Below are 16,232 nucleotides of genomic sequence, written 5' to 3'. Positions count from 1 at the left end.
AAGTTTGTTCATCAGAGTTATGATAAATGTGTATAGGAGAAATCAGAGTCAGATGACTATACTTATATTCTATTGATACGGTAATAGCTAATTACAACTAATACAGTGTAATCACTTTCATTATTTTGGGATTAATGGTGATGTCCTACATGGTACACACTGCTGCTACCAAATATTTTACCATATTTTATCAGAATGTGCAAGATGGACATTCTAAAACCCAATATCACAAGCTGCTAGCATTGTAGATGTCTGATAATATGTCATGTAATTCAGAATGAAGTACTGCAGATGAAGCATTTTGAGCCAAGACTCCTAGCGTTCTCCCTGCTCCTCATCTGGGACATAGCTCTTGTAACACCCTTCCTCACCTATCTTATACCTCCCTTTAAAGCACTAAATCAGTTAACCTGCTTATCTCTTTTTAATATTTCACTTTACTGTAGTACTTAATCTACTATACTTACTGCTAATTAGCACAACCAAATTATCATTCCATCACTACTTCTCCATTAACATTTAAACTTGCTTATCCCCTGTAATACCAAACTCTAATGTATTTCTTAAATTATTGCTACCTAGCTTATACACCACTGTTCTCTCTGTAAAACTCTCAATATAATGCTTGTATAGCAATGTTTGTGAATATCAATACAAATTTTATTATACTGACTGCTATGCTATGAATTAATTGAAACTATACTATAAAATTTGTTATTGCAAATATTGATTGTATTATATTTGCTATCTTGAAGCTTTTCTCCCCAGGCTTCCACTGAAAAATGGTACCTGTGCCCAGTTGGACTTTCCTGGTAAACAAATGTCAGTAAATAAATAAAAAAAAATCTTTCCACAGTTTTACTTAAAACAGGTAGATCACTCGTAAAATTGCATAGTATAGTAGCACCCTCCCAAGATGACTGCACCTTTGGTGCTTAAGGACCTCTTATGATTGTAAAGTTTCCCCCCTCTTTTTATCAGAAACACTCACATTTATACTGCTAATTTACTTTTTTTTAAAAAAAGAGTATCAACAACTACAGCAGCACATGCATGAAATGTTCCAAATCCAACAAAAGAATTCATAATGCATCATCAGCTTTGTGCTTCTCTATTACTTGACAAAGCATTAGTTTGTAATCACATTCTTACTTTATGTCCTCAGCATAGATGTTTAGAGATAATAATCCTAGAATGATGGAAGTGTTATGTTGGGATTTAATTATGCTGCAATTAGCTGTCTCTCTTTCATCTACAAACTGTAACGGAAGTGATGCTAGACAGAGTAGTGAAGGAGCTATGCACATGTCACAATAAGTGATCTTTTAATATAGAAGCATGTGAGAGGAGTGTAATATCTCACATTATTTAGAAAAAATTGAGAAAAAGAAAACAATGTATGACATATAATTATCAGCTAGGTGAATTTCTAAAACCCAGATCTGAAATTGTGAAAGTATCATTGGATTAAATTTCATGAAACGTCAATAATTATATGTCATTTGTCAATATTAAACTAATTTATATAAGATGCTTGTGTTACAAATGTATTAGACCTGTATGCCATGTGTATATCAAACTGCTCTGTACAGATGCTTGTGTTGAAAAGGTATTTGTAAAGTACTTGTGGTTAAAATGTATCTACAGTGTGCCCTACTGAAAGAGAACAGAAATGTACATGCAATTTTTTCACTGTTTAAATGTATACATTAACAGAGGAAACTGGAAGGTTAACCACAGTCCAGCAAACTTTAGAAAAATATTTGAAATTAAATGACTTTATAAGCTAGGCCATAAAAGAGGCTATCTTACAGGTTTCAATGCAGCTAGAGATGCAAAGTCTGTACTAGGCAGCTTACTGTACTGTCTTTGGAGTGAACTAATTGCTACTTTGGAAGCATGAAGGAATGTAATTGTTTTATAACTTTCAGCATCTGCCAAAGATCTGAGCAAAAGCCCTAGTCAGTATATTTTTGCAGGTAGATGTTAAATGCTGCCAGCTTCTAGCATTGGGGGGTTTACCTGGGAACTAGAAGTCAGATGACCAGAAATTATGTCATTCTGCAAGCTAGCCCAGCTGTAATATTTGATATATTATTTTAAGAAGTCTCTTAGCGAGATAGAGCATTCTGTATTTTGTCTTGGACCTGACAACAAGAACCATTCAACACATCATCTGCCTTGCTCTAATTAAGTAAGTTAACTAGGGACTAGTAATTCTGTTAGATAAAGTCAGGAATATAGTAAAGCTTAGTTTAGATATTTGTCTTTATTTATTTGAGACTGTCCTGCAATGTTGTTTTAAATATTTCCTGTGGTTTTGAACTCTGATGTCACTGTGAATATATACCTAGTATTTTCTTGTTCTTTTATTATCTATTATTAAATATATTTAAACTTTTCATTGTGGCTGATCTGTGTACAGATATTTAAATTTTGAGAGTACTTGCATATTTATTTAGTGACACTGTGTGGGCCACTCCTAATAGCCTTGCTCTTGGTCAAACTACCATTTGTATTAGTATTGTTATACAGTAAAATTGGACACCCTTTGTTAAGGGCCTAAAGTAGCTAAGGAGTGACTGGTGGCAATGGTAACTACCTTGTAGTCTGGGCAGAAGGTGGCATAGCTAGTAAACCTGTGCCACCCTTTTCCAGGTGTGTATATGTGTAAATCAAACCTCAAAGAGTGTATGTGTCAGCTACTTGGGCAGGGACACAAAGTACTGGTTGGACAGAGAGGGTGCTGGATGTCTTGACTTGGTCACTCAGCTGAGATCTCAAGTCTATAGCTATGCCAGTGGGGAGTCTTATTTGGGATCTGGAGGAAGCGGGAGAAACCAGCCCCAGACAGACTGTGGTCTCTGTGTGCTCCTTAAGGGAACTTGCACTTGATGCAGTGAGCTACATCTGGAAATACTGTGTGTGTACCTGTTATCCTCCCAGTGAACGCCCCCTCACAGGTGCCAATGGTTAGGATTGGGGCTCCTTGATTACTGGTCCAGTGGAGGGTCATCACAGCTTTGTTAAACATTATGCTGCAGTACTGTGATCTCAGAATTAGTATATTAAGTTGATGGGGGGTGTGGTGGCACGACCCCCACATCATGGTGCTGAAGACACAACTTCTTCCAAAAACAGTAGTATTCCTGTTTTATTTTTGAGTTCCGTAAGAATCTACATAACATTCCCTTCAAACACAGACACTAACAATACTTACTACATCTTGTGCATTTACACTCTGACCTGGGAACTTCAACCATTTGGTAGCTTGTGGCTGCAATTTTGAAGAAATAGCTTTCTTTGTTAAAACAGTACATCTCTTAAAGGTTGCCATGTATTTAGTAAAAGCCAGAATTCAACCAAGATATAGCATAATAGTGGTACTACAAGAACCATAATGAAAGAAATGTGTAACAGTCTATAGTTCTAAGACTTTTTATGTAGTATCAGACAGGACATTAACTGCCACTGTTTCATGGTAGTTTTTAAGTTATATTTCAAACTTTCAGAATCACTAGTATATAATTCTAAGCTATAGGAAAGTTGTATACATGCCATGTACCCTCCCGGAAATCATAATTTTCCAAAAGGGAAACTTGAAACTTCTTTTTAGATGTGGTCACATTATTGTTGAGTACAGGGCTTACAAATAAAGATACAGTACCTGTAGGGGCAGGGAAAGAGTTCCTTAGCTGTTCCATGACCTCTTCTAAACGTAATGTTGTATCTCTCATCTCTTTCTCAGGGTCATCTAGCAAAGAAATTACAAAGAAAAAGAATGAAAAAAATGTATAAAAGTTGTTTCTTTTATGTAAGAGCTGATGTGAACACACACACACATGCAGATACCTCTTTTAGATAGAAAATGGAGAAAACTTTCTGCATCTCGTATTATATTAGTTCATCAGTATCATTCAAACCTGCTACAAACTGCAGCACTAAAACCATTGCTTCCACTGAATCCCTTCACCCATTGTGCTTGGGTTAATTAAGCTCCTAGGACTTTATACATACTCTCAAGACACCTTTTAAAACTCAGTTTTCCTATCACCCTTTATACTTTGTTTCATCTTCCCCAGAACAATCTTCATAAATAAACAACATATCTTTTGAAACATAATCTTTCACTCTCCAGTTTTCACTCATGTTCAGTTATTAGATATGGGGCAGATGATAATGCAAAACGTTTGTAGTGGAATTTGAAAGCTACATTTTTGTCCCCATATTCCTCATGTTCTGCATTTGGCTGACTGCACAACTTTCAGTAATATATTCAACTCCAAGGTCTCTGCATCTTAGGGAAAATAGACCTCCACCAAGCTGAGTTCACTATCACATGTAAGTTTACCTGAAAAGATGTCTGACTATACCTATACTCTTTTGCATAATACTCTATAGTGCTAGAAAATAAATAAATACATAAACAAACAAATAAACAGTCTGACCTCAGAAATTTTTGATGGTGCATACTGAGTCATTAAAAGGTTTAACTGGTGTTAATACTATTACATAGGTTCATAGATAAGTACTACATTGGCTGTCCTTGTGGGACAATTTAAGCCTAGCCTGGTTCCCTTTTTGCACTTGAAATAACCTAAACCATTTGTTTATAGATTGGACTTACCATCCCATGGTTGAAAATTATATATTACCCCTAATGAAAATAACTGGGATCATACCATATATAATTTGAGGATACCCATGCATGGGATAAAGCATTTAGGAGCTGTTTCTGTCCATTAGTAGCAAACAAGCACTTAGCACACCAAATAATTTACTGTAAAGCTTTCGGGTCCACACCCTTAATCAGTACATCGTGTACTGATGAAGGGTGTGGACCCGAAAGCTTTACAATAAATTATTTGGTGTGCTAAGTGCTTGTTTGCTGTATAGTTTTGTATTTGGATACAGTATCACCGGTGTCGTGACATAGTTTGAGTCTGTCCATTAGTAGCACAGGGGACAGTTGTGATGTAAATGTTTTGCTTCCTCCATAGATCTAAGTTGTACATGAAAATGGACAAGGATGTGGATGGCGAGTCTGTTCCACACCAGCGGTATCCTCTGTGAGATGTACCTGTCCCACCAAACCACTCTGTCTATGTTGCAGAAGAGGTTTACATCACTAGACTGAGAATGTCTGATCTGTTTGACTTGCTGATGTGCAGTAAGAGTATCAGTATCAGAGTATCAGGTCCACTATTTGAGGTTCCCTATGTCCTGATTGATTAATTCCATGGTAAGGCTTTCTGTGGCTTTGCATATGAGGCTAGTCAGACTTATGGGTCTGTGGAAGGCCCTCCCTTATGCAAGAATTTCAGAAGTTATACTTTTTTATAGTATTGTGCATGTATTGATATATCTTTATCAAGCTAGCTACTGTGTGTGTGTGTGTGTGTGTGTGTGTGTATATCTGTCCATATATCTATATAGATAGAATGAACAGTAGATAAACACTAATGTATGGATATTTTTCCTGTGGAATATAAAAGGCAGTAGAAAGCACACAGTCTATAAGATAATGTTTTTATTGTATGCAAACAGAGCAGTGCAGGTTCTTCCCAAATAGTCCCGTAGAATGACAAAACAATTTAAAAGACTGTTAATTATAATTTCTTACAGCAGAGATGCTCAGTATCTTAGCAACTCAAATTGTTTTTCTTAGCAACTCACTTTCTTCTGATTTTCATTGCACAAGAATGTGTCCAGGTTCTGTCTAGTGTCTTCCACTAGGTCTCTATACTCTGTAGTGCTTAACACAGAAGTGCTGCTCTATGCAAACAAATCCACCCCCTCCAGGAAGATACAGCATTAAACTGGACAAGTTAAACTTTCCACTTTATACACCAATAAATGGTTTCATTAACAACAAACTTATGAGTATCCAATGGAACACAGCAAGGCTTCTGCCTTTCTTAAAGGAGTAGTTGTATTTAAACTACTAGTTTTATTTACAAAAGAATATGGCAGAGCAGTTTTATATATAATATTTACAACAGCATTATTTATATTCTTTTATTTCAGTTTCATTTCATTTTGACAAAGTACTCATTGAGAGCTATGCCAGTAATGCCACACAATATCTGTTTCTGTATCTATATCTGTGTCTTGCTTTCTTTTATATATATATATATATATATATATATATATATATATATATATATATATACATACACACATACTTTTTTATGTCTATGTATATACACAAAAATATATACCTTACATTTTGCTGTGTGTTCCTTTGGTCAAAACAGGAATCTTATGTTTTTTTTTTGTTTTTTTACCAGTTCATGTTTAGTTGTTTTGTAGTAGTACGCAGGCAGTATTTTGGTGTGATTGAACAGCGGGGTGAGTAAGTTTCTTCCCCCCACTACTGTGTGATCACAGATTTGCTACACATATTTTAGCAGGGGTATGGGAGTTGTAGTCTCCTTCCTATTTACTGTTTTTTTCCTTGGTATATTTTTTCAGTGGAATGTATCTTAACAATGTACAAATGTGATTTCATGATGACTGATTTCATATTCATATACACAAACATCTCTCTCCCTTATATATATATATATATATATATATATATATATATATATATATATATATATATATATATCAATATGTGTGTGTGTGTGTGTGTATATAAAGAGAGAGAAAGAGTGAGCGAGTGAGTTCCCATGCATTTTATCGAATGTACATTTGTTTGATGAGTGAAAGGTGCAGTTCAAATTACCAAATGTTTGAAATGAACATTTGGAATTCTGAACATCTGTTTTAGTGAAACAGGTGAGTGGGGTAGTTTGGGTAGCATTAGGTGTAGGTGCATGTATCTGGTGGATAAGGTTAGGTTAAGGTTTAGGTAAGTGCATAGCTTTAGTGTGTGTGTTTGAATAAGGTTAGGTAAGGGTATAGATATGGTGGGTTTTGTGTGTGTGTGCGTGTGTGTGTGTGTGTCTATGTGTGTTGGTGCATGTTTGTGTGCCTGAGCCTGTCTTGTGTAATGGTAGTGTTACAGAAAGTTTTTTAAGGTAAGGTGTGCAGTTATGGTTAGCATGCATTACTAAAGTGGTTAGGTGGTCTTTTGATAGACTTCTTACACAACAAATAATGCGCCACTCTTCAGTTATACTGACAGGGAAGAAACTGCTGCAAATCACTTATACAAGTCTCAAAGTGAAGGAAGTTTCACTCGTTACAAAATAACAAGTAATCCATGAAACCTTACTTAATAGGCTTTGGACAGTTTTTCACACCTGGACACTCCATCCTTACCTAAATGATGTCCTGACAAGCCACCTTGAACTAAAACACAACAATTTCCCCATTTCTTTCATGACATCTTACCCTCAGTTCCATGATCTGCTCCATTTAAAATCATTTGATCATGAAGGCATATTTCTCTGTCAGTTCCCTCACTCTAGTGTACGTCTGTTTCAAAAAAGCAAAAGGTATATGGACTAGCCTTGTGACACTTACTTCCAAAGTACTTACATCTTAACTTTATCAATGGCAAACTTATTTAATATCATCATCAATGAGAGCCATGCTCCCTTAATCTGGAAATAAACAATCATATTCCTACTACACAAGACAAACTCTTCTGTTGCCCTTAATAACTTGAAATCAACAGCTGTCTTTTCTACTCAGGTTAGACTACTAGAAAATGCTATAAAAAATAAATCATAGCCTTCCCCTTGCAATTTAATCTACATTCTATTGACGTTCCTTTTCCCAATGTGGTTTTCAGCACCAACATGAAGAATACAGTGCCTTACTAGTCGATGCTCAATTATAAGCTGTGGTCGTTCTCTTTCTAGAGCACTGTTACAACAGTGTTATCAATGTCATTTAAGAAAGAAGAATGATCTGACAGCACACTGACTGACTCCTTAGCTATCTTGCAAAGACATCATAGAGTATTTAGCAGAACAGCTCTTCCCAATCAGTTCCATCGGAGAACCCTCAAGGAAGTGTTTCTGTGTACATTATTGGTCTTCCTTTTTGATAATAACATACACATTCTGATTGTCTTCTTCCCTTGTCCAATACACTAATGACTAGGCTATCGTCCATTCTTCTGACAACTCTTAACATGTCCATCCATAGTACCTTTACTATTCTTCATTACTGTCTACTAGAAACTGATTTGATTCTAAACTCATTCAAGCTGGAAAGTATGTTCATCATCCTTAACACAAAAACACTGACTGGTTTGAATTCATAAAATTACATGATTTAGACGGAGGTAGAATTGAAGTTGTTAAATGTATAAAATAGAAATGATATATATAGAACAGGGCTTAAAATTTGATGGCCACATCTAAAACTCTTTATTGAAAGTTAATAGAGAAATTGTATCCCTTGACCATATTAAAATTTCTTCTTGCCACACGCTAGAAAAATATTAGCCTCTAGCTTTCTATTACCAAAACTTCTTCACAGTCATCTTTTGTCTGGCAAAGTATCCACCAACTCCTGTCAGACCAGATTAACTTACATCTCAGTCTGTACAACTCATCAATGCCTCACTGCAATACTGTCTCACTTTCAGTAACTTCAGATAGCTAATTCCCACTTTGAAACTCCACGTTATCTAACCCATACCAGTCTAGGAACTGATCTTCACTAACTTGTGTTCCACACTAAATGCCTAGGTAATCCCTTTACCAACTCATCCTAGTCTAAGGCCATCTTGGTGACTATGTCTCTATGTACTTTTAAAAAGATACTATGGCGATGTCATGTACTTTTTCCGCTGTGTGTGTAAATGCAGTTGAACTCCTACCTTTAAAACTCCTATGTATAATCAATTAAAAATTATAAAAACAAGCAACTGAATAGATAAGAAAAATCCAAGACCCAAGTAGACTGGTGAGATAAAACAGTGCAAATCACAAACTAAAACCATATGACACTGGTAACAACACAGCTGATAATATAAACATAGCTTTATTACACAAAATAAACCGTAAGCACTTTCACAATTATCCAACCTCTTCCTCAGAGGAGACGTGGAAACGCTTATGTTTCATTTTGTATAATAAAGCTGTGTTTATATTATCAGCAGTGTTGTTACTGGTGTCATATAGTTTTAGTTTGAAAAATGATAACAAACGTGTTACTGCATTTATCCACAGTTTAAATTCCAAATTCTTCAGCTCAAGTATAATAACCTTCTATTCTATCTTGTCACTGCTCTATTCTACCCCCATGCAATCTCCCTGACCATTCTCCTTATATCACTCCATCTCTACCTGGTATGTCCAGCTTTGCCCTTTTTTTCATTGCTACTCCTTCCACTATCATACTCCTTTTCATGTTGTTTTCCTTGCTCCTTCCCAACGGTCTCCTCAGTTTTGCAGTAGCTCCCCTTTCTCCCCACCTGATCTTGTCCTCTCTCCTAGTCTAATTACCCCCCAGCAGTTTAATATCTGTTCAACAGCTTCTGTTTGCACGTATTCTTATTCCAGAGTTCTCCTTCATTCTACTAAATGGCTGTAGTCTTCCTCTTTGGCAGCTGTCTGTTCTATTTCATTGTGGATCTACTGTATTCTTTAACATTTGTCACTATAACCAAAAACAGAACCTAAACCATGCTGGCATTTTCTTTATTTGTCACTATAACATTTTGTGGAAATCTGGACAGTTGGGAGGAATGGACACACTGACTATTTTTGTTTACTAGTTGTAGTACTGATTGATATATTGTACCAAGATGTATACTATCACAGGTCTACTTCTAAATTTTGAACTTTCAAAACCTTGAATTTCTTATGGACGAGACCATAAGATCAAGGTTTTGAAACTTCAAACCGTTTAAATGGAGATCGCCATACAGGGTGGAATGATATATTTACTGTTTTCCTCACTGTAGTGCAATCTCTGATTTGGTATATTTAATTAGCAGGGGGTGTGGGCTGCAGGGAGGGGTTTGCCTCCCCCCTGCAAAAATGTAAAAAAAAAACTTTTTTGTTTTTATTTTTTTTTATTTAAATTTTAAAGTTTCAAACTTTAATTATATGGTCTTGACCATAAGAAATTTGAGGTTTTGAAATTTCAAAATTAGAAGTAGACCAACTATCGCTGTAAACTCTCAGTTACATTTTTATCAGCTGTTTTTACCAGCTCTACTGCTGACATTTGTTTTATCTAAGATAGCTACTGTTGCTTTGTATTGCAGTGCATTAGTAACCAATATTCAGTTTAATATTATTGCTTTTATGGTTACTCCTCTGTAATGTATTAAAATTTCTACTACTGTCTTACATCAGTGTACATTTCTATAGATTGTAATCTGTCATGTCAAATATTGTCATTTACTGTTGTGTTTTTGCCAAGCTGATTGGGCCATGGCTGAAATAAAATGGTGCTTGGACCAGTTCACTTATTTGGCTAACAAATGCAAAGTAAAAATCAACAAAAAATAATAAATAAAATCTGTTATAGCAGGATTACCACCCTCCCCTTTGTTAACTAACAGATACAATGCAATACTAACTATGCTGAAGTGGGTCTAATTCAAAGGATTGAAATTTCACAACATGAAACCTCTGATCCATGAACACCAGAGGATCAAAGTTGTAAAATACTGAACCTAAAAAAAAAATCTAACAAGTGAAAAGTTATTTTATATTTTCTCAGGGGGACAAGCCCCCTTGCACCCCCCACACCCCTGCTACTTAAATATACCAACTCCAAGATCAAACTACAGTAAAGAGAAAGGAACATTTCCATTTCCAAACTGTATGGTGATCTCCATTCACAAGGTTTAATATTTCATAACTTCAATCATCTGGTCTTCACAGATCAGAGGTTTGATGTTGTGAAATTTCGATCCTTTGAAGTAGACCTGCTGAGGTACATGGTAGGTAGGCAGTGCATGTCTGTGTATTTGGGATGCTCAGCTGAGTGCAACCTTTCCTTGTCTGAATTCACTGCCCTAAGTCCTGGTACATGTAGGACATACTTTTGGTCCGTCACTGAGAATATACTCCTGCAAAGAGACTAAGCTAACTCTCTGTTCTAGTAATATAGTTTATAGTATAAATAAAGAGGTTAAAAATGTCAAAGCACTACAGAATTATGTACTTTCTATACAGCAAAGAAATGTAAATATCACTTTGAAATTATATGGATTGCAGATTTAGATGTAACAATGGTGATAAATAGTTATGCTGCTATGAAAGATAAAATACTGGAGCTGTGCTTTTTAAAATGTGAAACGCCATCAGTTGGAATTAAACTCTTACTTAAAAAGGAAAACATTAATTTCTTGCAGCAAGCAATGCTTAACTTAGTCAGTGGTGCATTTTGTACAGTTAAATACCACACTTTTCTTCATGAACTGACAATTTACACATGCACAAATAGTAAAGCTTTTTTGCAGTTTCAGCAGTGACCACAAGAGAGAGTAAGGGCTTCAAAAACAATCTAGTTGTAGAATGTTCCATAGAAATAAATGTTACCTGCTTTCAGATACTTACTACTGGTCTGGATGTATATTTGTAAAAATTGCATAAAATTCCTTGAAGAAAAAAAATGAGTAAATTAAGGAATACTTCTGAGTAATGAGCTGCTGTTGCAACAATTTACACATGAAGGTGCCCCACAATCTAGAGAGAGCAAAATGAGAGAACATAAGCCTAGCATCTTCTGCAAGAACTCAGTGTATTTTGTTACCTGCTTAACTGGAAAGGAAACTTGAGTCTTATGAATAAACATAATGTTGTCATGCCTATAAAACCTGCAAACAGAAGATCATTTGTAAACTTCTATAGCAGAACCACAATTGCACAGTTAACCTGCCTGATGGCTAATTATGCTGATTACTTGTTCACAAAGATCACACTAATGAGAATTAATGCTAGCCTGTTTTCCTTCTTAATTGAAATTGATTGTGCATAAACAATAAAAACTGAACAGGTGCTCTGATTCCCAAGAAAAGCTGTGCATTCCTCATATCTGCTATTTATCACACAAGCCTTTATTTCCATGTGTGTGTGTGTGTGTGTGTGTGTGTGTGTGTGTGTGTAGGTATAATGTTATTTTATTTGGTCCAACTTCAGAGGAAGGCATATTTAGTGGTAACTGTGATTCCCAGTCATAAATAAAATAATGTTCTGAGCTTCCTTTAAAGGAAAGGTTAGAAGTGTAAAGAAGGGAAGGGGGTCAAGCACAACATTCATGTACCACCTTTGAGGACTCTGGATTCTCAAGGTCTGAAAGAGTTGGTATACTGTGACAATGGGTTGTACCAACAGATTGTTAGGGGAGAGGTTAGGCAGAGAAGGTATTAAAGGGGTTTTGTGGCCCTGAGGGGTCAACATCAATCATTGCAATATATTACATATACTAACAGGCAGAAGGAAAATGTGAGTCTTTCTAGTATGTCAGAGTTGGAACTGTCTTAAGTCAGTTGCTGACCACTTTCCACATCTCCATATGTATAAATGCCTCAACTATTTTAGCTTCTATCATCACTTTTGGTAAGCAACTTTGTCTGTCTACCACTTTCTCCATGAAAAAGTTTATGTTCATGTAAGATTAAACTGTGTTCGCTTTACCTGTTGGTCATGCCCCCCCTCTTACTTCCCCAGATTTCCTGTACCAAGATAACCCCATTAAATTTACCCATAATGCTTTGTGTACTCATATTATAGCCATGCTGTCTCTCATTTTTTTCTGCTTCTCTGTTTCTCCCACCTTCATCTATACCTTCTCCAGCACAGAAAGCATAATTTCTCGGAAAGCTTAAATAAGTGACCACGGAGCTCCAGCTGTGGTATAAATAGTGTGTAATAAAGGGGCCTCATCCCCTCCTCTCTTTTGAACCATGTTTGGCTCTAGCTCATGATATTTATTTCTTAGACCATTTGGGTATAAACTGTACATATAGAGATGGCTTATGCAGAATAACTTCTTGTTTGAATACCATATTTCTGTCAGAAGCTCAATTTTGATTTGTGACTTTAATTAGAATATGGCTTTTAATTAAAGCAACAGGTGAAAACTGCTAAATTAAATAATAGTCATGGTGAGATAACCTGTGATGAAAATCGAAAGAGCTATAATAAAAGTTTGCTCCTAGAAGGTGTGATGGCCTCTCTTTACCCCTGGCCAGTAATCAAGGAGCCTCAATCCATCACTGACACTGGTGAGAGACAGCCACTAAAAACAGGAATGGATTTACACAGTATTTTCAAATGCAGCTCTCTGGATCAAGAACAAGAACAACTTCCCCCAAAAGCACACAAGGAACATGCTCCAGACCTGAGACTGGACTCTCTGTCTCTCCATATCTCAGACAATGCTCACTTTGGAGCACTGTGTCCCATTTCCAAGTAGTTGACACACCCACACCTGAGTATTTGATTTTCACACATACACATTCCTGGGAAAGGCTGTCACAGATTCACTAGCTGTACAACTTCTGCCCAGACTATAAGGTAACCATGCTGCCACCAGTCAACCACTCTACGGCTCTTAGAAGGAAATCCAATTATGCTGAGTAAAATCAACACTATAATAAATGGCAGAATGTAACCAAAGCTGCAAGGCTTTCGAAGTAGCCAAGGCATCACTAAAATAAGCACTCTCAAGATATTAAAAGTATTCTTTAAATGACCAGCCACAATGAAAGGTATAAAAATATTTAATAATAAATAATAAAATAGAAAACATGATAATACTAACCAAGTATAATAAACACCAGAGTTTCAATCACAGGAGAAATAAAAATAACACAGTTGGACAGATTCAAACAGATGCAGAAAAACAATACTTAATCTCACTGTATTTCCTGACTGTCTAAAGAATAACGGTTCCCTAGCTAACTTAATACAGTAATGCAAGAGTAGATGCTGAGATGCTTACTTCCACAAGGCAAGGCGATGAGCTTCCAAATTAAACTGGACTGATGTGAATTAAACTGACTGTGATAACTGTTATAGATCTTTATATCAGGTTCCAAAGAAAATAAAACAAAAGAAACTGCTGTGAGAGTTCTACCCTCTTAGTCCTGGCTATGGAATGACATCACATTTGATCATCTGATTATGGTACAATACACATTCAGAGCTTTGCTAAGATCTGTTGCAGTATCTGAAAGCAAACAGAACAATTTCAAAACTTTCTACTCTTCTCTTCCAAAATTCTTTGTTTAAACATAAACATTTAATCAGTTATAATAACACTGTTGATGCATTTTTTAAAACAAGCATCTGTACAAGTCAGTGTGACAGTCAAATGACACACAATTGTTTACAAAACTCCAGCTTACCATGCTGGCATATGGTACACATGCACTGCAGCACTCTCCCTGGTACAGATGGCAATACCTCATATTGTCACATCAGGATATCAGTTTCAATTGTTTTGTTCTGTTTTATGCCCCTACTTTTATCTGGACAGCTATTGCAATGTCTCATGTCCTTCCCTGGGTCTACCAGTCACTCCAGTCATCCCTGGACTAGTACTGATTTTACGCTGGGTGGAGCAAGGAGCCCAAGGGTTCCTGGGGTGGGGTGGGGAGTGGCATGCTGTAAAACATCTAGCCAGGGTTTTTTCTGCCTTAACCTACCCTTAGTTGCTACCCCAGCATGTGCCCTGACAACCTCTGTGATGTCAAGCTGTAGGCAGACTGCACTGATTCACTCCACACTTCTGCAAGGAGACAAAGTCAGCATGCTGCCCTACCAGTCATCTGTAAAAAAGTGAAATTGGCTTGCTGGCCTCTGCCAAGAAGTTACAATTACTTTATGTGCATGTGCACACATACCTCCCTCCCATAGGATGGACACAACCATCCTCCCTACCATTAAATTAGTCACCTGAGCTCATAATTGAACCTGTATCAACTGGGCTATAGTCAGGGTTTTATCCCTCTATCCCTCACACCTTACATTTCATGTAACTGTAACCTCAAACCAAAGTGTAACCAGCTTAACCTTCAAATCCTAGAAAAGTTGGCTTAAAGACTTAACTCTTATTGAATGCCAATAAAAGCAAATTACTCTTATTTGGCTCTGGTGAAATCTTAATTACTTCACAAAATAACACACCAATTGAGCAGGTCTCCCATGCCAAACTTTAGGTGCATTCATAGACAATAAATTAGTCTTCAAAAAACATATTGACTGTATAAACTCAAAAACTCAGAAAATGTTGGGTATGGTATTTAGATCAAAACCCTACCTAAAAGAAGCAGCATGACTAAATACAGCCCAAACTCTTTTACTACATACATTAGTTTATACATCCTCTATCCTTGCGACTATTCCAAAAACTCACCAACATTAGCTAAAAGAAACATACAATAAAACTGCAAAATATATGCTAACGTCCACAACAAAACTTATCATTGTAAGCAATTCATAAGATTAATATGCTAGAGCCAAAACACCTTTTACCATTAAATCAGTTAAAAAACACACATACAGTTCTATGTGATTCCAGCAGATGTCCATCCATCTCTAACTTACTTCCAAATTATATGCCAAACAGAAACCTAAGATCTCAGACCCAAAACTTCTTTGAAATTGTCAAATCAAGCAACCACTTTGGTGGCTTTGCTAATGTAGCTAAGCTGTGGAATTCCATTTCCTCAGAGTTTAGACATTGTACAGAAATGTTTTGTTTTCTCTAATATAAAACCCTACTTAACTTTTACTTGTACCTGTCCTTGTATCTGAATTTCATCTCATGTCATCCTGTCTCTGACTTATATCCACACTAGTTTTTCACTCTGTCTCTTTTAACTACTTTAATGTCTGCATTCTTTCTTCTTCTCCTTTTGGCTACTCCCATTATGGGTCACAGTGGATCATAGGTCCACAGAACGAGTGGCAGTAGAGTTTTATGGTGTCAAGTTGTCAGCCACGCACACACTCACACACACACACACACACACACACACACATAGACACAGACACTGCAAGACACACACACACACACACACACACACACACACACGCATACACACACACACACACACACACACACACACACACACACACACACACACACACACACACACATAGACACAGACACACACACACACACACACACACACACACACACACACACACACACACACACACACACACACACACACACACACACACACACGCATACACACACACACACACACACAGACACACACACACACTGCAGTTGTATCAGCTTTTTACAGCACAGGATTATATAAGAGTGACCTAGGGTCAATTTAGAATGTCCAA

General features: G+C 36.5%; 1 protein-coding gene across 4 annotated transcripts in view; it reads right to left on the bottom strand.

Moving 5' to 3' along the window:
• The window catches only part of DRP2 (dystrophin related protein 2), a 4,029,288-nt gene that overhangs the window by 95,299 nt on the left and 3,917,757 nt on the right, over positions 1–16,232 (bottom strand). For all 4 annotated transcript variants that reach the window (XM_044057116.1, XM_044057114.1, XM_044057115.1 and 1 more), the window contains one exon: positions 3,668–3,754. In XM_044057116.1, coding sequence (XP_043913051.1) covers positions 3,668–3,754 — 87 coding nt within the window. The remainder of the gene's footprint in view (positions 1–3,667; positions 3,755–16,232) is intronic.

Source organism: Protopterus annectens, chromosome 15.part0 (genome assembly GCF_019279795.1).
Source record: "Protopterus annectens isolate FY-2018-M chromosome 15.part0, PAN1.0, whole genome shotgun sequence".
In the NCBI taxonomy this organism is placed as follows: domain Eukaryota; kingdom Metazoa; phylum Chordata; order Ceratodontiformes; family Protopteridae; genus Protopterus; species Protopterus annectens.
The sequence above is the reverse complement of the archived record's forward strand: the minus strand, read 5'-3'. Positions and strand labels throughout refer to the sequence as shown.